The sequence below is a fragment of the Crocuta crocuta genome, unplaced genomic scaffold (assembly GCF_008692635.1).
Source record: "Crocuta crocuta isolate KB4526 unplaced genomic scaffold, BGI_CrCroc_1.0 scaffold65, whole genome shotgun sequence".
Taxonomy (NCBI): domain Eukaryota; kingdom Metazoa; phylum Chordata; class Mammalia; order Carnivora; family Hyaenidae; genus Crocuta; species Crocuta crocuta.
The window spans coordinates 4,329,299-4,356,237 of NW_027530683.1; the positions used below are offsets into that span (position 1 = coordinate 4,329,299).

The following is a 26,939-nucleotide window of genomic DNA, read 5'->3' on the forward strand; positions in this document are numbered from 1 at the left end:
ATCATTTATAAAATATAGTTTGAGACCTTTACCCAGAAAGGTCAGCTCAGGTATTAATGAATAACTATTATTTCAAGGTTGGGTTCTCTATTCATGTCAGTTTTCAGTTATTGATTTTTGACGGTAGTAATTACTGTAAGTCTTTGTTGATGATTTTATTTGGCTACTCATATATTTTTTTAACTGCTTATTTATTTATTTTGAGGGAGAGAGTGAGAGAGAGTATGTATGCATGTGCGCGCGCACACACACACACACACACAAGTTGTGGAGGATCAGAGAATTCCAAGTAGGCACCACACTCAGCACAGAGCTTGATCCAGTGGGGCTCAATCCCATGACCCTAGGATCATGACCTCAGTTGAAATCAAGAGTGGACACTTAACTGACTGAGCCACCCAGGCACCCCTATTCGGCTATTCATATTTTAAAACTTGTTTTTAACTACTGATTTCAAAGTTTTGACATTCGATAATATGAGTGTTTCCGTACAAAGTTTCTGTACTTGGCTTAAGAACTGAAACCTTTGGTTAATGATCAGAGACATTTAGGCGGTCCTAGGTGGTACTTCTCAACCTTTGTCCACAGGGCACACTTGACCCTCCTATCAGTTGTATTCAAATGCCACTCATTAATTGTAGCTCCACTCTTCTCTCCATCTGGGAAGCAGAGCTTTACAGGCATTACCTTCAAACCAAAAACAAATTATTAGAAAATATTGGCACTTTTCATCAGCAACAAATTACCAGAACATCCCTCCTGACACTTCATCACACTACACTGATGCCGCATGATGCCTCATGACTCCCAGTGAAAAACACTACTCCAGTAGTTATTACAATGTGCTGGGAAACAAGAAACAAAAGACAAAAAATAAAGTCCCTCCCCCCCCCGCCCCTCCTCCATTGGAGAATAACCCTTGTTCGGGCAGTAACTTAACTTCTCTGTGCCTCAGTTCTTCTTGCATACAAAATGAAAGCTACAAAAAGTTCTCATGAAAATATTAATTGTTTAACATTACTGTTTTGAGAGTTTCAATTCAACAAAAGAGGGAGGGAATTGAGTGTAGAGGGCCTTAAATGCTTGGCAGAGGAGTTGGACTTTAAGTCATAAAGATGTGTAAAGATTATTGAACAGGGTAGCAGCATTATCATCGATGTCTGTGTCCAGGAGGAAAACTGGCAGTAGTATGTAGAACGGAGGAAAGACCGATGGAAAAAAGAAAAGTTGGGAGAGTATTGCAAAGGTCAAACAGATACTGAGGATAATTGCTGTGGAAGGGAGGAGAGGAAGGAATGGGACAATTTAAGAGATAAGACAGAAAATCAATTGTAGGTGCAATAGAATTTGTTACTAAATGGTGTGATGAGTGAGGGAGAAAAAGGAAGGATTTGAATAGGACTTGGAGGTTTCTGGTCTGAAAATTTAAAGATGCTGATGCCATTAAGTGGAAGCATAAGGCTGGCTTGTACGTTTGAGTGTGTGCTTGTGTGTAAAAGGGACATGGGGCAAAGGTTAAGGAATAATTTGTCTCATCTTTTGAATTGCCTGTGGATACCCCACGTGGTGCTACCTGGCTGGACAGTTAGAGTAGATCTGCAGGCACGTGTTCATATAAAGGAAAGAAATACTCTTGTAACGCAAACAGCTCATTTTTATAGTGCTCAACTATTAGCGCCCCAAACCCTGAGGTTGTTATTACCTCATCAACAGTAAAAGCTTGATTACAGCTGACTATGAACGCCCTTAGTTCCCACAATTTGTATGGGCAAAATATTAATTGTGATTAATTATCGTGTGGCATAATACAAAGACAAGATGATTTATTGTGGCTTCTGGAGAGCGCTTGCTTGGTTTTTTTCGCGGCAGCCCTCAGGGAAAGGGAACTGGACAGCTCCCCGGGTGGCACTGGGTTCCTTCCGGGTCAGAGCCGGCCAGTTGCGACCTGCCCGCAGCCATGTGGGTCTGGGCCTTTGGGCCCTTTCCGACTGGGGTGCTTCGACCTTGGGCGGAGGGCCCTGCTTTCCTTCTTCCTACAGCTCATGGCCCCCTGACCCCGGCTCCAGGGCGGGGCGGAGCGGGCGGANCTCCATCTTCTCCCCCGGTGCGCCGGGCCCGGCAACCCTGCAGGAAGGCCTGGACGACGGCCCCGACTTCCTCTCGGAGGAGGACCGCGGAGTAAGTTCTGCCTCCTTCTCGCTGACGGGACCCTCCCGTCCCGTCTTGGCCCTCGGGTGTGGTACCGGAAGGGTCCCCGGTCGTACGGCCCCATTTCCCCGCCGTCCTCCTTTCGGTTCCTTCGCAGCACCGCGCCCCGCCCTCCTGCAGCCCTTCCTCCCTCGGGGCCGCTCCGTTCTGATTTCCCGGGGACCCAGGACCGTTTTCTTGTCCCTGACTCAGACCCTCCGTTGGACCCCTTACACCGCTTGGGTCAGGGCAGGTGCGGAAGTGGAGGTCGAGGCCGGAGCTGCATCCCTCCCCTGACCCTCGATACTTTGGGGGCTTGAAAACCCATTCTCAGACCTTCCTGGCGGCACCCTGGGTATTCTCCTCTTGTGGACCTCGAACCCGCTGCCGCCCACCCTTCTCTCCTAAAACAGATAGAGTACAAGCTTTTACAAAATTACCCTTTTGCAAGGAATTTCACCGTCGCGGAACCTTAACTCTTCTCCAATATCCTCCCAGATTTTGCAAAGTGCTGGAAGCTCACGGTACCTTTACGTTTCTTACCGTCCAAAAAATACATCTTTTGCAGAGTTCCCTTGGTGGTAGTTTGAGCCCAATTGCATGCTTAAGAAAGGGCCTCCAGGGCTCCGATTCCTCCCTCCCATTCCCCCACCCCCACCCCCCGCGCCATTTGCCTTGGCTGAAGGGTGGTAATCTGTATAGTGCCTTGTACAAGTGAGCACTTGAAAAATATTGATGTATGATGATTGCAGCTCAGCAAGGTTCCTTGGTTCCATCACATTTAACAGCCTGCACTTGAGTTTTCCATTTTGCCTTTACTTATTCATGTTAGATGATTTGGCCGACCCATCAGGTAGTTGATTTTTGGCAGGTGATAAAATATTCTTGAATATTATTATTGTTTTTTAAATAAAAGATGAGGTGTTATTAACTGATGAGCTTTCTAAGGCTTTCAAATGGTAAGGATGCAGAGGAGGCTGCATACTTTTATAAATGGTGTTTTAATAAATTTCTCAGTTTACACAAAAGCATCGTTTAGAATTTCTAGTTAGTGTGAAAGCATCATACAGGATTTCTGGAGTTTTTTAAAATGTTTATTGATTGATTGATTTTGAGAGTGAGGGGCAGAGAGAGAGAGATTCATAAGCAGGCTCCATGCTGAGCGTGGAGCTCCAAAGCGGGCTGGATCCCACCACCCAGGGGTTATGACCTGAGTCAAAATCAAAGAGTTGTACACCCAGCCAACTGAGCCACCCAGGTGCTTACAGATTTCTGGTTATTTCTAAAAAATTAAGTTTCTAATGAGTTTTTAAAAAACTGTGTGTATATACATCTTCTGGAATAAAACAGTGGCGTTAGATGGTCACTTATAAATTACATTTAGGATTTTAAAATAGGGGAAACCAGAAGAGTTGTGTAATGAAAGGAGATGAATTGATTATAGTCCAGTTAAACTGATTTTTCTAAATATAAACAGTTGGCATTTTTTATTTAGATAACCTTGTGTCTAATTTTTGTGGTTTACCAGAAAAAGCAAACAGGATTTGGTTTCCTGTAAAATCTGACTAATGTGGAGTAAAAATATTAATTTTTTGAGTATCTATGTTGATATGAAAAGTATTTTCTGGTTAATAGTCAATGTTCATTGCCTTATGCCTTTGATAAGGTTTGTTTATGAAACTGGAAGCAGTTACGTAATGTGTCCAAAAACTTTCTTCGTGTATTCCAAAATTTAAAAAAAGGAAGACAAAGAGCATGCCTGACCGGGAGGTTTTTGTAGAATTTTGTAGATGAAAATTTTAATATGAAAATGGAAAAAACATTACTATGAATAACAAAGCATTTAGAATGTCATGGTGAATATGTATATATGTCCAGTTCTTCCTTATTTTTTGTTCTGTGGAACTGGATGAATCATAGTAATAATTATAGGTGGGCATGTGTTAAGTACTGTATAAGCATTGTTTCATTGTATCCTCTCATCCTCGTGAAACTTTAAGTATTCGCCTTTTACAGATGAGAAATCTGAACCTTGAAGAAACTAAGTAAGTGGTCTCAGGTCATACAACGAATGAATGGAAGAGGTGGACTTTAAATCATGTTTCTGATATCAGAGCTAGTACAAGTATTTCTTAGAGTGGCCTTGAAATACTTCAGAATCACCTGAGGTGTTTGGAAAACCAAAGTTTCTGGGTCCTGTCCTTCTGAAGTAGAGAGGACAGATAACTATTTCTTTTTTTTATATTTCTTCTTTCTTCTTCTTTTAATCCAAGTATAATTGACATACACTACCTTTTCTTTTTTTTTTTTTTAACTTAAATCCAAGTTAGTTAACATATACTATAATGATGATTTCAGGAATAGATTTTAGTGATTCATGGCTTTCATATAACACCCCGTGCTCATTTCAGTGCCCTCAGTGCCGCTTACCTATTTAGCCCATCCCCCCATCCCGCCTCCCACAACCCTTCCAGCAACCCTCAGTTCTCTGTATTTAAGAGTCTCTTATGTTTTGCCCCCCTGTCTCTTTTTATATTATGTTTGCTTCCCTTCCCTTATGTTTATCTGTTTTGTATTTTAAATTCCACATGAGTGAAATCATATGATATTTGTCTTTCTGTGACTAATTTCGCTTAGCATAATACCCTCTAGTTCCATCCATGTAGTTGCAAATGGCAAGATATCATTCTTTTTGACCGCTGAGTAATATTCCATTGTATTAATATTGTATATACCACATCTTTATCTGTTTAACTTTCAGTGGACATTTGGAGTCTTTCCATACTTTGTTGTTGATAGTGCTGCTATAAACATTGGGGTGCATGTGTCCCTTTGAGTCATTTTTTATCCTTTGGATAAATACCTAGTAGTGCAATTGCTGGGTTGTAGAGTAGTTGTATTTTTAATTTTTTGAGGAACCTCCATACTGTTTTCCAGAGTGGCTGCACCAGTTTGCATTCCCACCAGCACTGCAAAAGGTTCCTCTTTCTCTGCATTCTCACCAATATCTGCTGTTGCCTGAGTTGTTAATCTTATCCATTCTGCTAGGTACGAGGTGGTATCTCATTGTGGTTTTGAAAATTTTTTTCTAACTTTTTTTTATTTCTTCTTCTTTTTTTTTTAATGTTTTTATTTCTAGGAGAGAGAGAGAGACACAGCGTGAGGAGGGGAGGGTCAGAGAGACAGGGAGTCACAGACTGAAACAGGCTCCAGGCTCTGAGCTGGCAGTCAGCACAGAGCCCGACGCGGGGCTCGAACCCATGAACTGACAGATCATGACCTAAGCGAAAGTCGGACGCTTAACCGACTAAGCCACCCAGGCGCCCCAAACTTTTTTTTTTTTTCTTTTTGAGAGACAGAGCATAAATGGGGGAGGAGCAGAGAGAGGAGACACAGAATCCAAAGCAGGTTCCAGGCTCTGAGCTGTCAGCACCTTGAGATCATGACCTGACCTGAAGTTGGATGCTTAACCAACTGAGCCACCTAGGCGCCCCTATCATTGTGGTTTGATTTGTAGTTCCTTGCTGATTGAGGGTGAGCATTTTTTCATGTGTCTGTTGACCATCTGGATGTCTTCTTTGTAGAAGAAATGTCATTTGGCCATTTCCTCACTGGATTATTTGGTTTTTGGGTGTTGAGTTTGATAAGTTCTTTATAGATTTTAGGTACTAACCCTTTATCTGATAGGTCATTTGCAAATGTCATCTTCCATCACACTGGTTGCCTTTTAGTTTTGCTGGTTGTTTCCTTCATCATGCAGAAGCTTTTTATCTTAATGAGGTCCTGATAGTTCATCTTGGCTTTTGTTTCCCTTGCATCCAGAGACCTGTCTAGTAAGAAGTTACTGCGGGCGAGGTCAAAGAAGTTGTTGCCTGTTTTTTTCTATAGGATTCTGATGGCTTCCTGTCTTATGTTTAGGTCTTTCATCCATTTTGAGTTTATTTTTGTGTACAGTGTAAGTGGTCCAGGTTCGTTCTTCCGCATGTCGCTGTCCAGTTTTCCCAACACTTTTTGCTGAAGAGACTGTCTTTTCCATTGGGTATTCTTTCCCACTTTGTCAAGGATTAGTTGGCCATACGTTTGTGTGTCCATTTCTGGGTTCTCTGTTCCATTGATCTGAGTGTCTGTTTTTGTGCTAGTACCACACTGTCTTGGTAATTACAGCTTTGCAATACAGCTTGAAGTTAAGAATTGTGATGCCTCCAGCATTGGTTTTCTTTTTCAGGATTGCTTTGGCTCTTTGGGGTCTTTTCTGGTTCCATACAAATTTTAGGATTGTTTGTTCTAGCTGTGGACATATACTACTTTTTCTTTTTTTTTTTCTTTCATAGTTTATTGTCAAGTTGGATTCCATATAACACCCAGTCATATACTACTTTTTCAGCAAGTATCCAAGAAGATTCTGTTGGGCACTGAAGTTTGATTATAGCTACATAGTTCCCCTGATGTTTCCTCATTTCAAGAACAGAAGTATCTGGCCTGTTTAAATTTCCTTATATTGTGTTTGTCCTGACAGAAATAGATTGCCATTAGATCTTTAAAGCATTGTAATTTTAGTTTAGGTTATCTTGTTCAGCCTTTTAAGAAAGAAAGTCTTGATAGAGAAAAAGCATGAAGTGCATATATTGATAGGAATTTTGATATGAATCACAGATTCAAATATAATGCAGGTATTTCATACAGAGCAGCAAGTAAGCAAAATTAAAATCAGTATTTTAAAATAAATTTTTAGGAATACATAGGTGGCTCAGTTGGTTAAGCGTCCAACTCTTGATTTTAGCTTGGGTCATGATCTCACAGTTCGTGGAAGTGCAGAGCCTGCTTGGGATTCTTTCTCCCACTCTCTCTTCCCCTTCCCCACTTGTGTGCTCTCTCTCTTTCTCTCTTTCAAAATAAATAAACTTATGAAAAATAAATAATAAAATGCATTTTTAAGCAGCCTTAAATTTTCATTATGATATTTGGAACAGAAGAGAAGCTTACAGTCTTAAGAAAATATTGTATAAAAAGCAGGCTTTAAGAAATACACAATATTGAAAATTACTGGCCACTCTGTAGCTATACCTCTACACAATAGGCTATTTTTTCCCCAAAATGAAAGACAGTAACATATTATTTAGTAAACAAATGAGCCCTTTGAACTGGACACATTTTCCTCTGATGTGCTTGTTAAATAAGAGCAGTGGGTACCAGTGTGATAGCATACTTCTTAGCATTTGATTTTTATTCTAAATAATGTGTCATTGTTAGTTACTCCACTTGGAGTAACTAAAGCTTCCTAGACTCCTAGCCTTGCTCTTCCCCCTCTATTCCTTATCTTCGTTAATGTTATCATTTTCCAGTTGTGCAAGCAAGAAACCTCTGAATCACATCCTTCGTCTCCATATTAGTATAGTCACTGAGGCCAGTTAATATCATCTTAAAAATATTGTTTATCCCATCTTTCATTTGTATGGCCCTACTTAATGTCCTTGCTATTTCTTGCCTGGATTGTAGCAATTTCTGTCATTGGTCTGTGCCTCCTGTCTGTCTACCTTCCAATCCAGCCTTCACATTATTTCAAGTTACCTAACTAAATTACTAAATCATATAACACCACTAGTCAGAAGTACTTACCTGGACCCAATTCTTTTGCAGTAATGTTCAAACTCCTTAGCAAGCATTAAACACCATTCCTAACGCTTTCAGGCTGGCTTTCTCAGTATGTCCTTCCCACACATACACACTCTAGACATTCTCTAGTCCATTTGTCATTGACCAGGCATCTCCATACTTTAATATCTTTATGCATGCTTTTTAATATTGTAGAGTGCCTTTTCCCCCCCCCACCTTTTTTTTTTTTCACTTGAAATTTGACTTATTTTTGAAGACTTGGCCAGATGTTTGCATTTTCTTTTGTACCTACATAACAGTTTGAACATATTCCACATTTACTGATAGTTGTTTTTAGATAAAAATGTGACATTGATTATACTGGCAGAGGATAAGAAGATGAATGTTGGCAGAAGAAAAAGAGAAAGTTCCTGCCCTAAGACCATCACAGTGTAGTGACAGACTTACAATAAAGTGCCATGGGAGTACAAAGGAGAGAGTGTTTACCTTTGAGAGAAGGGGAAGTAGTAAGGACATACTGATAGCTGCACATCACTGTAGCATTTACTGTGTGCCGGATACTTTCCATATGTTAACTCAATTCTCAAATCCCTGTTAAGTAGTTGCTACTATTCTTTGGAAAGGAGAACTGAAGTTCAGAGACATTAAATAGCTTGCCCAAGGTTATAACAGCTGGGTTCAGACCCAGCCAGTCTAGCTCCACATCTGGCACCCTTAACCACTTTGCTATGACCTAAGTGAACTAAATGTTGACCAAGAATTTTGTACGTTCTCAGGGAAGGGGAAGACTTGCCAGCAGAGTAAATAGCATACGTAGATAATTTGGTTCTACCTGGAGCACTTGTTCTTACGGGAAGCAGGGGTAGTATGATAGTACAGATTAAGTCTAAGGTGCATAATAATTAAAATTCTAGGCAGTGTGAAGTCCTGAGGGATTTTAAGCTGGGAAAGGCCTATGTCTAAATGAAAATAGCATTGTAGATTACTCTGATGTGGAGGATGGATTAATCCTTTCCTCTCCTAAAGCAGAGAAGTCAGTTAACCGGCTTTTGCAACAGTCCAGATGAAAAATGATGAAGGAATCACTAAGGCAGTGAAATAGAGGATGAAGGAAGGGATATAGCAAAGAGATGTTTAGGAGATAGAATTAACAGGGCATAGTGACTAAATAAGTACTTGGGCTGGGCAGAGGAGAAAGAAAATGAGGAATGCAGGAGAGAAAAACAGAAGGTTGATAATATGATTGGTTTCATATATGTTTGATTTGAAGTGCCTGTAAGGCATTTAATCCCTTTTCTGCCAAACTAGAATGTAAGATCTGTTAAGGATGAGGATTGTGTCTTCACTGCTCTATCCCTAGCACCTAGCACAGTGGTTTGTACATTGAAGGCATTCATTTGTTTAGTAAGTGAATACATCCAAGTGGGTATGTCTGGTTGGTAAGGTGAAAGTATGATTGGGAACTTAGAATAAGAGGTCTGAGTTGATGATACAAGTTTAGGAGTTATAGTCAAGGATGACTGAGATTGCCCAGGCTAGATAGCACCCATAGAAACCAACATTTAAGGGTTATAGAGAAGAAATGGATCGATTGACAGGGCTGAGAGAGGTAGGAAGGGTATGAGAGAAGTCCCCAGAAGGAGAGTTTAAAGGAAGTGGATGGAATGATCACCAAGGCAAAATACTACAGAGAAGTCAAGATTACTAAAAAGTATTAGGTTTGGAAATTAGGTACTCAGTGTGAAGGGTTTATGAGACAGAGGCTAACTTGACTAGAAGAGCAGTGTGTGAGCAGGTTGTGGAGCAGACAGGATGATTAAATGTTCAGGTGGGCAGACAACTCTGCCCTCCACAGGATACCACTAATGAGAAAGTGGAGAAGATGATGAGACCAGAAGAGTTTATTGATGGGTCTGAGGGAAAAACAGTTGCTAGTGTTTATTTCTTTGGGATGTGGGAAACAAAGTCACTTGTTGAGAGTGGGGTTGGAGATATAGATAGTTGAGGTAGTAAAAGTTTGGTGTAGTTGCTGAATGGAACCAGAAGGGGAGTTGGGCAGATCTTTCCAGGAATGTTGAGTGGTTATAAGAGCCTAATGGAATTTGAAAACTATTAATTTGTATTAGATCAGTTGTGACTTTTTTCTAGCCACACTGAGCAACTCAGAAAGCAAAGATGATTGTTGAATTGATCCTGAGTGTGGAAATTTGCAAGCCAAATATGGCAGAAAGAGCAATGAGAGTTGATGTGACCAGTAAGAAAGGTATCGGAGTGACATACCACACAGTGGGGTGGAAGAGGAGGGAAGCAGAGAGAGGGGTAACAGACTGGAGATACACGGAAAGGTCACAGGGCGGGAGGTATTGATAAGGTTAAATTGTACACGTAGTAAAAGTGGCAAGGCAAAGAGAATAGGAAACACTCTTGTGTTTTTTACATATAGTTGACTGTCTTCCTCACTACAGATTTCTTGAAGGCAAGGCTTTTTGGTCACCTTATATATTCCATAATACCTAGGACAGTTGTTTGAATATACTTTAAGTGCTTTAAAAAGTTTACTAAGTAAATGTGTGTTAGTATTATGGAGTGCCTGGGTGTTGGCTCAGGTCATGATCTCGAGGTTCATGGGTTCAAGCCCTACGTCGGGTTCTGTGCTGACAGCTCAGAGCCTGGAGCCTGTTTCAGATTCTCTTTCCTTTTCTCTCTGACTCTCCCCTGCTCATGCGCGCGTGCTTGCTCTCTCTCTCTCTCTGAAATAAATAAAACATTAAAAAAAATTTTTTTTAAATGTGTGTTAGTATTTTGTGTAAAGAGTAAAGTGTTATATTTGTACTACCAGCAATAGTAACTTTGACTTAGAGGAAATACAGAGGTGAACACCATTAGTACTTCCCTAGTAATACCCTACTAATATTTTATTGTGTCTGGTATGGTATGTGAGAGGAAATCTGCTTGCAAATGCCAGTTGTGACTTTATCTAGCCCCATACAGCAGTTTAAAGTGTAAACGCAGAGAGTTGATGGTTGAATTGATACTAATTATGGGAATTTGCAAGCCAGGTATAGTATATGAGGAAATCTGGTTGCAAATGCCACTTTCCAGAAAATGTCTGTGTAATCAACCATTGATTTGACTGCTCAGTATAAGATCTACACTAATAATAGAAATGATGTATTACAGGACTTCCACAATTTTATTTGTGCTAGGAGTTAAATAAATTTAAAATTTGGCCTGAATTCATGAGCCTAATGAAATTTTCTTCTGTCTGTCTCAGGGGTTTTTCTGTTGATCGTACTTAATTACAGTTTCTTAGCCTAGTTATGGTTTCCACCTTTCTTTCTACCCTTCTCTCCATTCAGTAAATATTTGAGGTCCACCATTGGGAGTACAGCAGTGAACAAAATAAAAATTTGTTTCCTTACCAAACTGACATTATAGTTACAGAGGACTGTTAAAAAATAAAATATGGGAGCGCCTGGGTGGCTTAGTCGGTTAAGCGTCCGACTTTCGCTTAGGTCATGATCTCGCGGTTCATGGGTTCAAGCCCCGCGTCGGGCTCTGTGCTGACTGCCAGCTCAGAGCCTGGAGCCTGTTTCAGAGTCTGTGACTCCCTCTCTCTCTGACCCTCCCCTGCTCACGCTCTCTCTCTCTCCTAGAAATAAATTTTTAAAAAAAATTAAAAAATAAAATATGGGGGCACCTGGGTGGCTCAGTCAGTTAAGCGTCCGACTTCAGCTCAGGTCATCATCACACAGTTTTTGGGTTTGAGCCCCACGTCAGGCTCTGTGCTGACAGCTCAGAGCCTGGAGCTGGCTTCAGATTCTGTGTCTCCCCTTCTCTCTGCCCCTTCCCTGCTCATGCTCTGTCTCTCTCTTTCTAAATAATAAATAAATGTTAAAAAATTTTAAAATATATATATAGTAAATGGTAAACAAGTACTATGAAAAATATGAGGTGTGGGGTGCATGAGTAGCTTAGTCAGGTAAGCATCAAACTCTGGATTTGGGCTCAGGTCCTGATCTTAAGGGGTCATGGGATCGAGCCCTACATCAGGCTCTGCACTGACAGCACCAAGCCTGCTTGGGATTCTCTGTCTGCCTCTTCCGCTTTCCCTCGCTTGTGCACATGTGTGCTCTCTCTCTCAAAATAAATACGGGGGAGGGGGGCCCCTGGGTGGCTCAGTTGATTAAGCATCTGACTTCAGACTTCAGCTCAGGTCATGATCTTGAGGTTCGTGAGTTCAAGCCTCATGTCATGCTCTCCACTGGCTTTCTGCGGGCTCTCCACTATCAGTACAGAGCCTTCTTTGGATACTCTGTCTCCCTGTCTCTCTGTCCCTCCCCTGCTCATGCTCTCTCCCAAATATATAAACAATAAATTAAACAAACATATTTTTAAAGGTGGGGGGATAGGGATTGTTGGGGGGGAGGAGAGTTGAGTTGTAGTTTTAGGGTTGCCAGGAGAGGCTTTCCTGAAAAGCTGACATTCTGGTAAATAACTTGAAGGAAACGAAGGAGTGAGTCATGCAGATAGATACCTGGGGGCAGAATGTTCCAGGTATAGGGATCAGTAAGTGCAAAGATTCCGGAGGTGGCAGCATGCCTCTGTATTTAAGGAGGAACTAAGCCCATATGGCAGGGCTGCAGTCAGCCAGAGGAGTGATAGATTAGCCTGAGAGATGATGTCAGATGCAGATTTTATAGGGCTTGGTGGACTTTGGCTTTTCTCCAAGTGGGGACCCCTAGGTTTTGAGCTAAGGAATGACTTAGTTTAATGGGATTGTAAGGAATAGATTAAAGAAAAGGAAAAGGACAGAAGCAAGATACCATGTTGGGAGGCTATGCAATAGTCAGTTATTTTCCTTTTCTTCTATCCGTCCATCTCTATACATTTTCTTTTCTGACGAAAGATGAACAACTAATTTTCTAGGAATGTTCTAAGGTAGATACTTTATAGTACATGAATCTATAGTATTGAATGTCTTCTTTACTAAATAATTACATGTGGAACAATCATCAGCAATAAGACGGTGTCTTTAAATTATCTTTTTAATGGTACTGTATTTATGTTTGTTAATCTGTTTGCTCTGCCTTCTCTTCCTCTTGACCATGACACAAATGTTTAACCTAGCCACTCTTTGACAGGAGACTACAGAGTTTATCAGCCCAGATGTGCATTCAACCAGTGAATGTAGTCTAATGAGAATTTCGTCACACTTACCTCGCTAATTTCAAAAAGTTCATTAAATGTTGATGAATCACAGGTTGTTTGCTTTCACTTTTTTCCTTAATAAAAACTCTCTTAACATTAACTTTTATCTAAAAAAAGAATATATGCCTGAAAAACCTTGTGTATGGTTTATGAAATTAACATTAGATTTATAATATGATATTTTATCAGATCTAAGGCATAATTGATTGGAAGGTATACTTTATGTACCACTAAGGAAGAAAAAAGATTGCCAATTAAACTGGAATTTGTCATCAGTTATAAGGCATTCCTATTTTAGATGTTTAAATGTGCAAAATGTGCATCTAGAATTGATGAAATATAGCAGATTAGCTTTCAGTGGAAATTTTGTTTTTATGTAGGGGATGATTTCATTTATTGCCTGGCTTTTCCATTACACATCTTAGTTATTAGAAACAGGACTTAAAAAAAAAAAACCCTGGTGTGTGTGAAACAAATCTTATTGCCAAACAGAATATTCCTTTTTGTCTCCTTTTCTCTGTAAGCTCAGAAATAGAGAAAAAATTGAGATGTGAAGCTGTTATTTTGAACTTACGATGAAATATAAATTAAAGGAGTCACCGTCTCACCATCAGCATTTTGCTGTGGCCTTATTTATGATTCATGCGCTTTTCCTGAGATCAGTTCTAGAATATACTTGCTAAAAGAATGAAAAAGACAAGTGATAGATTGGATTAATAGCTGTTAAGACCATATGTGAAGGGCTATAAGCTTTCATAAGGCATACAGAAGAATTTCCAGAAGAGTTAGGGAAAAAAATAGAAATGTTAAAGTAATGGAGGGAATTTCTGGGGATGGTTGTAGTCATGATTACAGGACATGGTAACCTGTGTATCTGCCAAAACTCTTCAAATTATATACATAAAACCTGCATTTCATTGTATGTAAGGTATACCTGAAAAGAGAGAATCCAAGAACAAAAGCAGTAAGTACATAATATAAAAATATCTGTTATCAATAAAAGTTACAATTTGAAAAAGCCAAGTGTGCTGTCAGAAAAAAGGAGACAAGTATATTTGATATACAGAGACAAGGAAATGGAAGAAAGAGATAATTGGGAATAACCTTAAATTGAAAGAATAAATAACAGCTATTCAAACGTAGAAATCCTGAAAGGTGTGTTACCAAATTGATAGTGCAACAGTTAAAATAAATCTGAAAATTTAAATGTACATATAGATATAAAATCTGGCAACAGTGTTTTATATAATCATTAAAAAGAAAATATTAGCAGTTGAGATGAAGTTTTCACAGATTGTAAAGGCAAATACACCTTGAAAGTCTAGACTAGGGTTCCCAAATACAATTTTTAAGGCTTTTTCCCTGAAGATTGTTTTGATAAATCTGTGATCGGGCCTGGGGTTCTGCATTTTTAATAAGCACCCAGGTTGATGCTTACCAGTTGCATTTGGGAAATGCTTGATGAGGCAGAGAAAACATAAGAAATGGAGAAAAGCCAAGATTATATTCTGAAAATCATAATGATAAACTTATGAGTTTCCTGTGGCTAGTCTAACAAATTACTACAAATCTGATGGCTGAATATAACAGAAATGTATTTTCTCACAGTTCTGTAGTACAGAAATCCAAAAACAGGATCAGTGAGCTGAAATCAAGGTGTCAGCAGGGCCACACTCCCCGGGATTCTGGGGAAGAATTTGTTACTTGTCCCTCTGGTTTCTGATGGCTGCCAGCAAACCTTGGCTTGTGGTTGGATCACTCTAATGTCTGCATCCATAGTCCTGTTGCCCTCCCTTTTGTCTGTGTCTAATCTCCTTCCACCTCTTCTAAGGATACCTGTAACTGCATTTAAGACCCACTTGGATAATCCAGGATAATCTCCCCATCTCAGGATCCTTAATTTAATCACACCTCCAGAGCCCTTTTTTTGCCATGTAAAGTAACGTCCACAGGTTCCAGATACTTGGCTGTGGACGTTCTATGGGGAGCCATTATTCAGTCTACCACAATAAACACCTTAAAAGTGTCCTGATTGTGAGTAAAGAGAAAAAAGGAAACGTTTTTTTTTCTTTTAATGCTTATTTTTTTATTTGAGAGAGAAACCCCACGCAGGCTTCACACTGTCAGCACAGAACCCATTGTGGGGCTCAGTACCACAAACCACAAAATCATGACCCGAGCAGAAATCGAGGCACTTGACTGACTAAGCCACCCAGGTCTCCCTCAAGGCAACTTTTAATTTCATTTCTTTTATCAGACAATGGGCTACATGTAGCATTGAGTACAATTACAAATTTTTAAACATTTTAAAATAATGTATGTAAGTTTATAGTATAAACTTTAAAAACTTTATACGATAGGGGCGCCTGGGTGGCTTAGTCAGTTAAGCGTCCGACTTTTGCTTAGGTCATCATCTCGCGGTTCGTGGGTTCGAGCCCCTCGTCGGGCTCTGTGCTGACTGCCAGCTCAGAGCCTGGAGCCTGTTTCAGTCTGTGACTCCCTCTCTCTCTGACCCTCCCCTGCTCACACTGTCTCTCTCTTTCTCTCCTAGAAATAAATAAATTAAAAAAAAAAACTTTAAAAATGATGATTACTGATTAAATTGAACTTAATATAAACTTAAGTTACCTATAAAGTTTTTACTAAAGGCCATCAGAGATAGTACCACATAATATAAGTGTTTTTTTTTTTAAGTTTATTTATTCATTTTGAGAGAGAGACAGAATCTCAAGCATGTTCCAAGCTGTCAGCACATTTCTTTTGTGAATCTTCAGTTGGATTTTACGTAATGGTTTTTATCTTTTATTATTTTTTTGGTTAAAGAAATGTTTTTAATGTTTATTTTTGAAAGAGAGAGCACAAGCAGGGGAAGGGCAGAGAGAGAGACAGAATCCGAAGCACGCTCAGCGCTGTCAGTGCAAAGCTCAACATGGGTCTTGAACTCATGAACCGTGAGATCATGACCTGAGCTAAAGTTGGATGCTCAACCAACTGAATCACCCAGGCACCCCTGTAATGGTCTGCATCTTTTAAAAACAGGGCTACTCAAACTAGAACCAATAGTGCAGGAGTGAAATACTATGTTACTTTTGGTTGTTACTAATGAAAGTTAAACAACTATTCGATGAAAAAAATTCCTAAAATTAGTATTTTATTAGATCAAAGGGTTTCCATTTTAAGGGGGCTCCCCACCATTTATAAAAGTAATGCATGCATATTGTGGACAGTTGGGAGAATAAAGGAATATATAAAGAAAATCCACTGATAGTCACATTTTGTTATATTTCCAATAAGCTTTTTTATGTATATATTTTTATTTTTTTAAGTTTATTTATTTTGAGAGAGAGGAAAAAAATTCAAGTGGGGGAGGGGCAGAGAGAGAGGAAATGAGAGAATCCCAAGCAGGCTCCACGCTGTCAGCACAGGGCCCAGTACAGGGCTCGATGTCACAAACTGTGAGACCATGACCTGAGCTGAAATCAAGAGTCAGATACTTAACCGACTGAGCTACCTAGGTGCACCTGCACTTTTAAATATATGACCAAGATCATAATTCTGCTTCCAGCATTTTTTCCTTTTACATTGTAATTAAAATTTGAAATGCTGGGGCGCTTGGGTGACTTAGTCGGTTAAGCGTCCGATTTCGGCTCAAGTCATGATCACATGGTTTGTGGGTTCGAGTCCCACGTTGGGCCCTGTGCTGACAGCTAGCTCAGAGCCTGAAGCCTGCTTCAGATTCTGTATCTCCCTCTCTCTCTGACCCTCCCCTGCTCACACTGTTTCTCTCTCTCTCTCAGAAACAAAACATTAATAAAATAAAATAAAACAGAATTTGAAATGCTAATGACTACATGAGATTCCTAAAGTAAGACCTGGGTTTTACAACTAGAGTATTTGAAGCAGGCTAGGTGGCTAATTAGACCTTAAATATTTCCTGTCTTTGCACCTGGCTCAGAATTTATTTTCATCTTTCAGCGTGTTTGATTTTTTTATAGGTCTCCAAATTAGTCAAACATTTTAGAATGTATATTTGCTTAAAGGGGAAGAAAATAGATGAAATTTAAGAATTATCAACAGAATTATGGTTAAGAATTATAAATAGAGGGGTGACTGGCTGCCTCAGTGAGAACATGTGACTCTTGATCTTGGAATTGTAAGGTTGAGCCCCATGTTGGTGATAGAGTTTACTTTTTTAAAAAAACAGGGGTGCCTGGGTGGCTTAGTCGGTTAAGATTTTAGTTCAGGTCATGATCTCACAGTTCATGAGGTCAAGCCCTGTGTCAGGCTCCTCCCCCACTCAAGTGCACACGGGCTCTCAAAATAAATAAACTTAAGAATTATAAGTAGAGGGGCGCCTGGGTGGCTTAGTCGGTTAAGCGTCTGACTTTCGCTTAGGTCATGATCTCGCAGTTCGTGGGTTCGAGCCCCGCGTCGGGCTCTGTGCTGACTGTCAGCTCAGAGCCTGGAGCCTGTTTCGGAGTCTGTGACTCCTTCTCTCTCTGACCCTCTCCTGCTCACGCTGTCTCTCTCTCTCTCTCTCTCCCCTAGAAATAAATAAAACATAAAAAAAAATTAAAAACAAAAGAATTATAAGTAGAGAGGTCTTCTCATAGACAAGTACATGGAAGCACTAAATAGAGAACATAGTCAATCACTTTAATATATTAAACTTGTAGAGTAAAATGTGAGATTTAATTCCTGTCACGGGAGGTAGTTATTGAGTATTATGTTGCCATTTTCTTAGCACTACAAATATGTTATATGTAATATATTTAACTATATTTAATAGTTTCATTGTAAATTCCTGAACTGAAATAAGCAATAGAGTTAAAATTATTAGCCTTTTCATTATTTTTCTTGTTCTTAAAGGTAGATACTTTCCTTAACTTTAGAACATTTGAACTTTAATGGACCATCTTCTTGGAAAATAGCTTTTTTTTATGTATTTATTTCTTTCAAACAAAAGGTCTTGCATATTTATTACTGAATCACCTTACTGGCATAGAAGCATAGTAAGAGAAATCATTTTCCTAGTAAAACATGTCTATTGTTGAGTTGGTAGTGATGTTTACAGAGTGATAGAATACAAATATGTGACCTTAATGCAGCCTAAGTATGTTGCCATCTCATGTGCTATCCCTTCTAGGCCAGCTTGGTTCTTCTCCAGGGCCTCCTTGGAGTTGTACCTGATTTTATTACATTTTCATCCTAGTTCACTGGGGAATGGAACGGTTCTGCTTTTGTTTCTTGGCCATGTTTTAAGCATGATTCTGAAAGTCTTGTGAGAAGACCCAAATCAGAGTATATTAATGTGCAGAGATGGGATTCAGATCCAGGTCATCCAAACTGTGAGGCAGGGGTATCCTCCAGACTTCCCTGCTGCCGCCCATCGTGAAGAACAGTTAACTTCATGCACCACAATGGCAGAGAAGAGGAAAGAGAGAAAATGCTTTACTTTTTAAGTGAAGTTATAATGAATAATGGTTAGCACATTGACTCATACAAAGCCTAGTTGAATAGTATAGAATGAAAATTGATTAAGGTAATAACATACCCAAAGAACCTGCGCTCCAAAACATATATGTAGTTTAAATGAACTTGAGTACATTTTAGATTTAAGATTCTTTTATTTTTGTTTTGTTTTGCTTTTGCATTGTCTTAATGTCTGAAAAAGAGTGAGATTCTATAAACGCCCACAGAATTTTCACTAAGGTATTATCTTTTTCTAGCTTAAAGCAATAAATGTAGATCTTCAAAATGATGCTGCTCTGCAAGTGGACATTTCTGATGCTCTGAGTGAGAGAGATAAAGTAAAATTCACTGTTCACACAAAGGTAAATGTGATTTTGTACTTGTGCTATTTTTAACTATCGTGCAGATGTTAATATGTGACAGTATAGTGACTGGAACTTTGGTTTTGAACATTTTTAAAAACATTTTTAAGTTTATTTATTTATTTAGAGAGAGGGCACTCCTGAGTGAGGGAGGGGCAGAGAAAGAGGGAGAGAGAGAATCCCAAGCAGGCTTCGTGCATGCAGGGCTCCATCCCACAAATTGTGAGATCATGACCTGAGCCAAAACCAAGAGTTGGACACTTAACCAACTGAGCCATCCAGGTGCCCCAGGGAAATGTACTTTTTATTTTAATGCACTCTTTAAAGATTAACATTTAAGAACTAATCACAAAACCTAGGTGTAATGCAAACTTCATTTTCTCTAGACTTCTATTAATATCTTTTATCATTCTTGTTTTCTTATTTCAGTTAATTACTGTCTTAAAATTATTTTCTTCTTAGATTTCAGTTCTCAGGCATATTTTCAGATTGTAGATCTATTTTCCTTTGAGTAGTTGAGTTTGATATATATTAACAAGATAACTTTTAAGTAATGGTAGCAGTAGAATATAAGAGGCTATCAACTTCTTTTCTCAAAGATCCCAGGGAAATTTGTCTGGTGTCTCAGAGTTTTCATAATCGAGTTTAAAAGTACTGATAATCTGGGGCGCCCGAATGGCTCAGTCAGTTGAGAATCCAACTTCGGCTCAGGTCATTATGTCACAGTTCGTGGATGTAAGCCCCGTGTCGGGCTCTGTGCTGACAGCTCAGAGCCTGGAGCCTGCTTCAGATTCTGTGTGTCCCTCTCTCTTTGCCCCTCCCCTGCTCAAGATCTGTCTCTCTCTGTCTCTCAAAAATAAATAAATGTTAAAAACAAAACAAAATTTAAAAGTGCTGATAATCTTTCATATGAGATTAACTTACAAAAATAAGATAAAAATGTTTATTAAAAGCCTTTTAGTGTAATTTTGATTTTTATTCAAGAGAATCTCTGTCTTTGCAGAGTTCATTGCCAAATTTTAAACAAAATGAGTTTTCTGTTGTTCGACAACATGAGGAATTTATCTGGCTTCATGATTCCTTCGTCGAAAATGAAGACTATGCGGGTTATATTGTGAGTATTGGGGTTCTGTTTTCTTTCTTTATTTTTTCTAAGTCAAAGGAGAAAAAAATATTATTTTTTACAGATAGTTTATTGTCAACTTGGTTTCCATATAACACCCAGTGCTCATCCCCACAAGTGCCCTCCTCCCTGCCCATCTCTCCCCTCCCCCCTCCACACCCATCAGTCCTCAGTTTGTTCTCATGGGGTTCCATTTTCATGCCATTTTCTAGGAGTTTTTTAGGTACTTTATTGTGTGTTAAATTTTTATTGAACTGGTGTAATGTTTTAAAATCGCCAATTACAAAACACAATGGACTATCACCTTTTATCTTGAATTGCCTAGTTTGAGAGTGTGGACCTATAGCTATGTTATGCTCCTTCATTTAAATTTATTTATTTACTTATTTTATGTTTTATTTATTTCTGAGAGAGAGAGACAGAGACAGCGTGAGCAAGGAAGGGTCAGAGAGAGAGGGAGACACAGAATCCAAAGCAGGCTCCAGGCTCTGAGCTGTCAGCACAGAGCCCGACACAGGGCTCAAACCCACCAACCGTGAGATCATGACCTGAACCCAAGTCGGATGCTTAACCAACTGAGCCACCCAGGCGCCTGCTCCTTCATTTAAATTTAAATTCTTATTGTTTACTGGAAGTGAAATGGGTTTTTCCTAGGGATTAATTAAGGGGAGGTTACAAACCATAATGGTTTTAAACACTTAGGAAGACAAATACTTAAGAGTTTTTTTAAGGAAGGTACCTTAAGAAGTTCTCTAAACTAAGTATGCACCAGATGGGGCGCCGGGTGGCTCAGCCAGTTAAACGTCCGACTTCGGCTCAGGTCATGATCTCACCGTTTGTGGGTTCCAGCCCCGTGTCGGACTCTGTGCTGACAGCTCAGAGCCTGGAGCCTGCTTTGGATTCTGTGTCTCCCTTTCTCTCTGACCCTCCCCTGCTTACGCTGTCTCTCTCTCTCACAAATAAATAAAAACATTAAAAAAAATTAAGTATGCACCAGATGTTGTGCCTCAGCCATTGTCCACACTCAGATTCCTGAAATTTAGTTTCATTTTATATTCTTGAAATTATCCTGACTTGATTCTTTCTCCATCCTTGTGGCTACTCCTTCTCTGTCATTTGCTTTTTGTTTGTGTAAGTCAAAATTTGGTTGACAACTGGCCGTACATATTTTTTCTTTATTTCTTAAAAAAATTACCAGTTTATGTAAGGGATACAACTCAGAAATAGCCAAAAGGAAGAGATGCATAGGACAAGGTACGGGGAGGGGGGTTGGGGCAGAACTTGCATGGCCTCTCTAGGTGTACCACCTTCCACCTTCACAGTGTGTACACCAAACTGGAAATTCCTTCTTCTTTTCCCATCTTATTTCCACCTTTTCTTCCTCATCTTGTCTAATGGCATTTTCTTACTACAACCTCCTTCTATAGACTAAACACTCCCCAAAGACCAAGACCATCTTTGCTTGTTTTTTTAAGAATTTTTTATTGTACTATATGTTAACTAATGTGGATGTAAAGTTTGAAAAATAGTTAAAATGATAATTAAAAAATAAAGAATTATATGTAAAAAAATTTTTTATTATTTTAGCTAGCAGGAATGGGGAAGAGGGACAGAGAGAGAGAGAGAGAGAGAGACAGAATCTTAAACAGGGTCTATGTTCAGCACAGAGCCTGACACAGGGCTTGACCCCATCACACTGGGATCATGACCTGAGCCAAAATCAAGAGCCTGATGCTCAACCAACCGAGTCACTCAGGCATGCCAGGATTTTATTTATTTATTTATTTACTTACTTACTAACTTATATTTTGGAGAGAGGGCAGGTGGGGGAGGGGCAGGGAGAGAGGGATAGAGGAATGGAAGCAGGCTCTGTGCTGACAGGGTGACAGCAGTGAGTCCGATTTGGGGCTCAAACTCATGAACCTTGAGATCATGATCTGAGCCAAATTTGGACACTCAAGCAACTAAGCCACCCAGGTGCCCCTCTTTATTTATTTTTAGTGTTTATTTATTTTGAGAGAGAGAGAACATGTGCACGAGAAGGGGAAGGGCAGGGAGAGAAGAATCTTAAGCCGGCTTCATGCTCAGGACCCCAACGAGGGGCTCAGTCTCACAGCTGCAAGATCACAGTCTGAGCCAATATCAAGAGTCAGATACTTGACTGAGCCAGCCAGGCCCACTCCCTCCAAGATTTTATTTTTAAGTGATCTCTATACCCAGCATGGGGCTTAAACTCACAACCCCAAGACTGAGAGTCGCATACTCTACCAACTGAGTCAGCCAGGCACCCCAAGACCATGTCTTATTTATCTTTATATGCACATTGTTCAGCATCAAGCCTGGTGCATAGTAGATGTGAGTGTGTGCTCAGCTGTACTTGATGGCTTCCTTCCCTATTCCTTTCCTCTTTTCCTTTTCTTGTATTCATTCTTTAACTTTTCCCCTACTTTTCTTTCTCTTCTAGCTTTCTTTGCTTCCCATAATTTTCCCTTCACAATTCTTATTTGTAAGCCATTCCTTTTAAGATAAACTTTTTTTGGGCCACCTGGGTGGCTCAGTTGGTTAAGCGTCTGACTTCAGCCCAGGTCATGGTCTCACGGTTCGTGGGTTTGAGCCCCTCATCGGGCTCTGTGCTGACAGTGAGCTCAGAGCCTGGAGCCTGTCTTCAGATTCTGGGACTCCCTCTCTCTCTGACCCTCCCCTGCTCACACTGTCTCTCGCTCTCTCTCAAAAATAAATAAAACATTAAAAAAATTAATTCTTTAAAAAAAAAAGATAAACTTTTTTTCTTCTATCGTTCCCTTGAAAGATATGTCTCTTCTAGATCTTATATTTTTACTTAAGATAAGTATTTACTGGGGCGCCTGGCTGGCTTAGTTGGTTAAGCGTCCGACTTTCGCTTAGGTCATGATCTCACAGTTCGCGGGGTCGAGCCCCGCGTCGGGCTGTGTGCTGACTGCCAGCTCAGAGCCTGGAGCCTGTTTCAGTCTGTGACTCCCTCTCTCTCTGACCCTCCCCTGCTCACGCTGTCTCTCTCTCTCTCTCCTAGAAATAAATAAAAAACATTAAAAAAAAAAAAAAGTATTTACTTATGCCCTTATTGTGAGTGAATTGAATAGAATGAGGTTAGTCATTAATCTCTGTCTTGTTCTCTTGGTTTTAAGTCCATGCTCTATGTTTCTGGTACACTCCTCCAATTCAAGAACCCATTTTAACATCCCTTGCTGGATTGTACTATTGGCATCCATGAATTTAAGAAACATGGAATAGCATAAAGCTACTATGAATTCATTAATTTAAATATATATATTTGTATTTGATCAAACCTTTTACATCTGAAAATTGGTATGCATATTCACTTAGCATATAGTCAGAGCTTAATGTGTTTATACATTTGAGGACTCTAAGTTGCCATGTAGGAATCTGCAGATTAAAGGTTGGGAGCTACTGTTCTAATCCTAGAAAATAGTACTCTGCCGTATTTCTTCCTTGGTGCAAAGGACCTTATCAAATTTTCTAACCTGAATTGGGATGTTCCTGGTGCCATGTTCCTTCAAGATATCTTTAGCTCTCCCAGACAGTCTTTTATGGTGGCAGTAGTACAGCTGCTGTGAAAAATAAAACAGTCTTTAAAATTAGTGATTTGGTTTTCTTACAGATCCCACCAGCACCACCAAGACCTGATTTTGATGCTTCAAGGGAAAAACTACAGAAGCTTGGAGAAGGAGAAGGGTCCATGACAAAAGAAGAATTCACAAAGATGAAACAGGAACTGGAAGCGTATGTGATTTTTGTTGTTGCTTTTGTTAATTGTGCTTGTTTTAATGCCTTTTTTCTGTGCTCTCTGATATCCCATCCTTTTAATCATTTCACCACAGTGACCCTTTCCTAAAAATGCAGGTTTAAGTCAAACAACCAGTTTTAATGATCATGATCAGAGCCTACAGGAAAATTATAGAATAATTGTCTGCATTGTAAAATTCTTTAAATTAATGTTTTAAATAGACTCTGAAAATTGAAAATGGAGGATCCAAAACTTTATTTAAACATAGTAGAAAGGGAAATAAGACTTTTTGAAGCAGAATATAAGTTATTTTGGTTTTTATCTATAAGGCCTTAGTCATTGCCAACCTGGTTTTCTTTTTTTAATATGTGCATACTACCCAAACTTCTGTTTTCTATTTCTCATAAAAACATGCACTGAGCAACTCTGCACATATTCTATTTTCTTTTTAAAAAAGACTGTGTGTGTTTGTGTGTGTGTCCGCGTGTGTGTGTGTGTGCGCATGCGCACATGTGTGGCTGGCTGGCTGGCTATATCTGTGTGTTTAATTTTTTTAATTAAAAAATTTAATTTTCTTTTCTTTCTTTCTGCCTATGACTTCTGGCCAAGGGGAAAAGAATAGGAGCAAAGTAACAAGAGAATAGTGTTAAAATGTTTTTAATTAAATGATTATTAGTTTCACATACACTAGAAATGTATTAAATCTTTGAAAAAACTGGAATAACTTCTATTTTGTGTTTAGCATATTTGCTGAAAATACAGAATCTTTCCCTTATTAGACATTTGAAGTAATTTTAGATTTACAGTATATTGTTTTCTGTATTTTGAGAGCTGTACACGGAAACACTTTCCCTTGTATCATCATCACTTCCATCACTCTTTTTCTGATCATTTCTCCTCTTCATGCATTTCCTTTTCTCCTCTTCCACTTCGTGTCAGTTTTTAAGCATATATCCACCTGGCTACTAGACTCCTCTTCAGAATGCTAAACTTGTTTGACAAGATAAATTAGCAAAGTAGATCTTTTTTGTCAAAATGTAAGGTGACAGATATTTTAAGATTTTTGTCCATGCTGGGTGCAAGCAATAGTCTGAGAGCAGACAGAGATACATACTTTTATAGTTATAAGACTGAAAACTGGAAATTAGCAGAGCACATTAATATTAAAGAATCTGTGGTTTTCCAGTGGCCCTGATCATGATTCTTTTGTGGTCTGGTTAGGGGTTGGATAACAGAGAACCTTGGGTTTATTCTACTGCTACCTCCATCCTCTGCATCCTTCTTTTTTGTCTTCACTGAATGACTACCCTCACAGAGATCAAACTTCTCCCAACATTGGTCCTGCTGGTTTGCTGGTATGTAAAATTTATCCTCCTTGCACGTAGTTGAAGCAAGAATATTGGGCCTTTTCCTTGAGTGTTTCTTTTTTCAAACTGACATATATTACTATATGATCACTGTGATTTACTGAGGATATTAAAATATTTTAAACACAAGTTTCCAATGTAATGACAAAAATTAGGCTCTCTGTGGTGTGCTTTTTTCTTGTGTGTTTGGGTCATTAGATGAAAATAATTATTAATGTCAAAAATATGCTTACTGAAGTTTGTTTAGATTTTTTTTCTTTGTACAGAGGTATTCAAAAGCAGTAATTATCTCGAACTTGAGCCATAAAGATTGTATCAAATAATTTGTAGTTGTACTTTCTCTGGAGCTGAAAACAAACACCCCTGTGGTTACCTTTAACATCAACTTGGATAGGAAGAAAGGTTCATAAAACTTAAAACTATTAACATTTAAATATAATAAATATTATTAACTAGCATGACATCTTTTCAGAGCTGGATTTTATACATTTTATTAACAGTTCAACTAAAACCTTTGTTTACATGGATTATATCTTTGTATCTTTAATTTTGCATTTAGAATAATTTAGAGTAATTGTTGAAAACTGTTGCAGGTGATTTTCTAGTTGATGCAGTGTTTTACCTTTGATTTTGTGTATTGTTTCTAGTGAATATTTGGCAATATTCAAGAAGACTGTTGCAATGCATGAAGTGTTTCTATGTCGTGTGGCAGCACATCCTATTTTGAGAAAAGATTTAAATTTCCATGTCTTCTTGGAATATAATCAAGATGTGAGTATTGATTAAAGCAGTAATCAGGGTTTATTTTTAGAGTCACTGGAAAAGGCAGGGAGTAGTTAGAAAAGACCCTTTTTTTGTAATGTTCTTATTTTTCAAGCCAGTGTAAAATGATATTTTATTTAGTGGTAATAGGGTATTTCAATACAACTTGAGAAGAAATGAAGAAATGAGGCTTAATCATGTTACTACATGGGACGTTGATTTTCATCCTGAATTGTGAACCTCTTAAGAAATAGGGTTGTCAGTTTGATTGTTTCTTAAATTTGAGTTTGAAGTCTCGAGAAATTCCAGGGAGGTACTTGAGCTAAAGAATTCTAGATTACTTTTGGGTTAATCATTGCCTTTTGATCTGTTTAACTGACCTTTTTCAGTGCCAATTGCTTCTAATCTTCCTCCTTCCCTGCCTGAAAGCTCTGTTACAGTGCAAATGGAAAAACTGATGCGATTGAGCCTTAAGGATTTCTTCATTCATAGTAGTACTGGCAAAAAAAATTTTAATGGATAGGTGATACAGATATTGGGATTTATAGTTGAATGACAAGATTAACTCATAATTTGGGGTGCCCGGGTGGCTTAGTTGGTTAAGCGTCCGACTTTCGCTTGGGTCATGATCTCGCGGTTCGTGGGTTCGAGCCCCGCGTCGGGCTCTGTGCTGACTGCCAGCTCAGAGCCTGGAGCCTGTTTCAGTCTGTGACTCCCTCTCTCTCTGACCCTCCCCTGCTCACGCTGTCTCTCTCTCTCTCCTAGAAATAAATAAAACATTTAAAAAAAAAAATTTTTTTTAAGATTAACTCATAATTTTAGCAGAAAACAAATGTAGCAGGGGCGCCTGGGTGGCTTAGTCGGTTAAGCGTCCGACTTTCGCTTCGGTCATGATCTCACGGTTCATGGGTTCGAGCCCCGCGTCGGGCTCTGTGCTGACTGCCAGCTCGGAGCCTGGAGCCTGTTTCAGTCTGTGACTCCCTCAATCTCTCTGACCCTTCCCTGCTCACGCTGTCTCTCTTTCTCTCTCCTAGAAATAAATAAAACATTAAAAAAAA

General features: G+C 39.2%; 1 protein-coding gene across 1 annotated transcript in view; it reads left to right on the top strand.

Annotated features, from left to right (window-relative positions):
* Positions 1–1,818: 1,818 nt before the first annotated feature.
* SNX6 (sorting nexin 6) overlaps positions 1,819–26,939 on the top strand; it is a gene marked incomplete at its 3' end in the record, with an annotated part of 52,044 nt that continues 26,923 nt past the window's right edge. The window contains exons 1-5 of the mRNA XM_077769246.1: positions 1,819–2,178; positions 18,741–18,845; positions 19,849–19,959; positions 23,627–23,748; positions 25,767–25,890. Coding sequence (XP_077625372.1) covers positions 1,819–2,178; positions 18,741–18,845; positions 19,849–19,959; positions 23,627–23,748; positions 25,767–25,890 — 822 coding nt within the window. The remainder of the gene's footprint in view (positions 2,179–18,740; positions 18,846–19,848; positions 19,960–23,626; positions 23,749–25,766; positions 25,891–26,939) is intronic.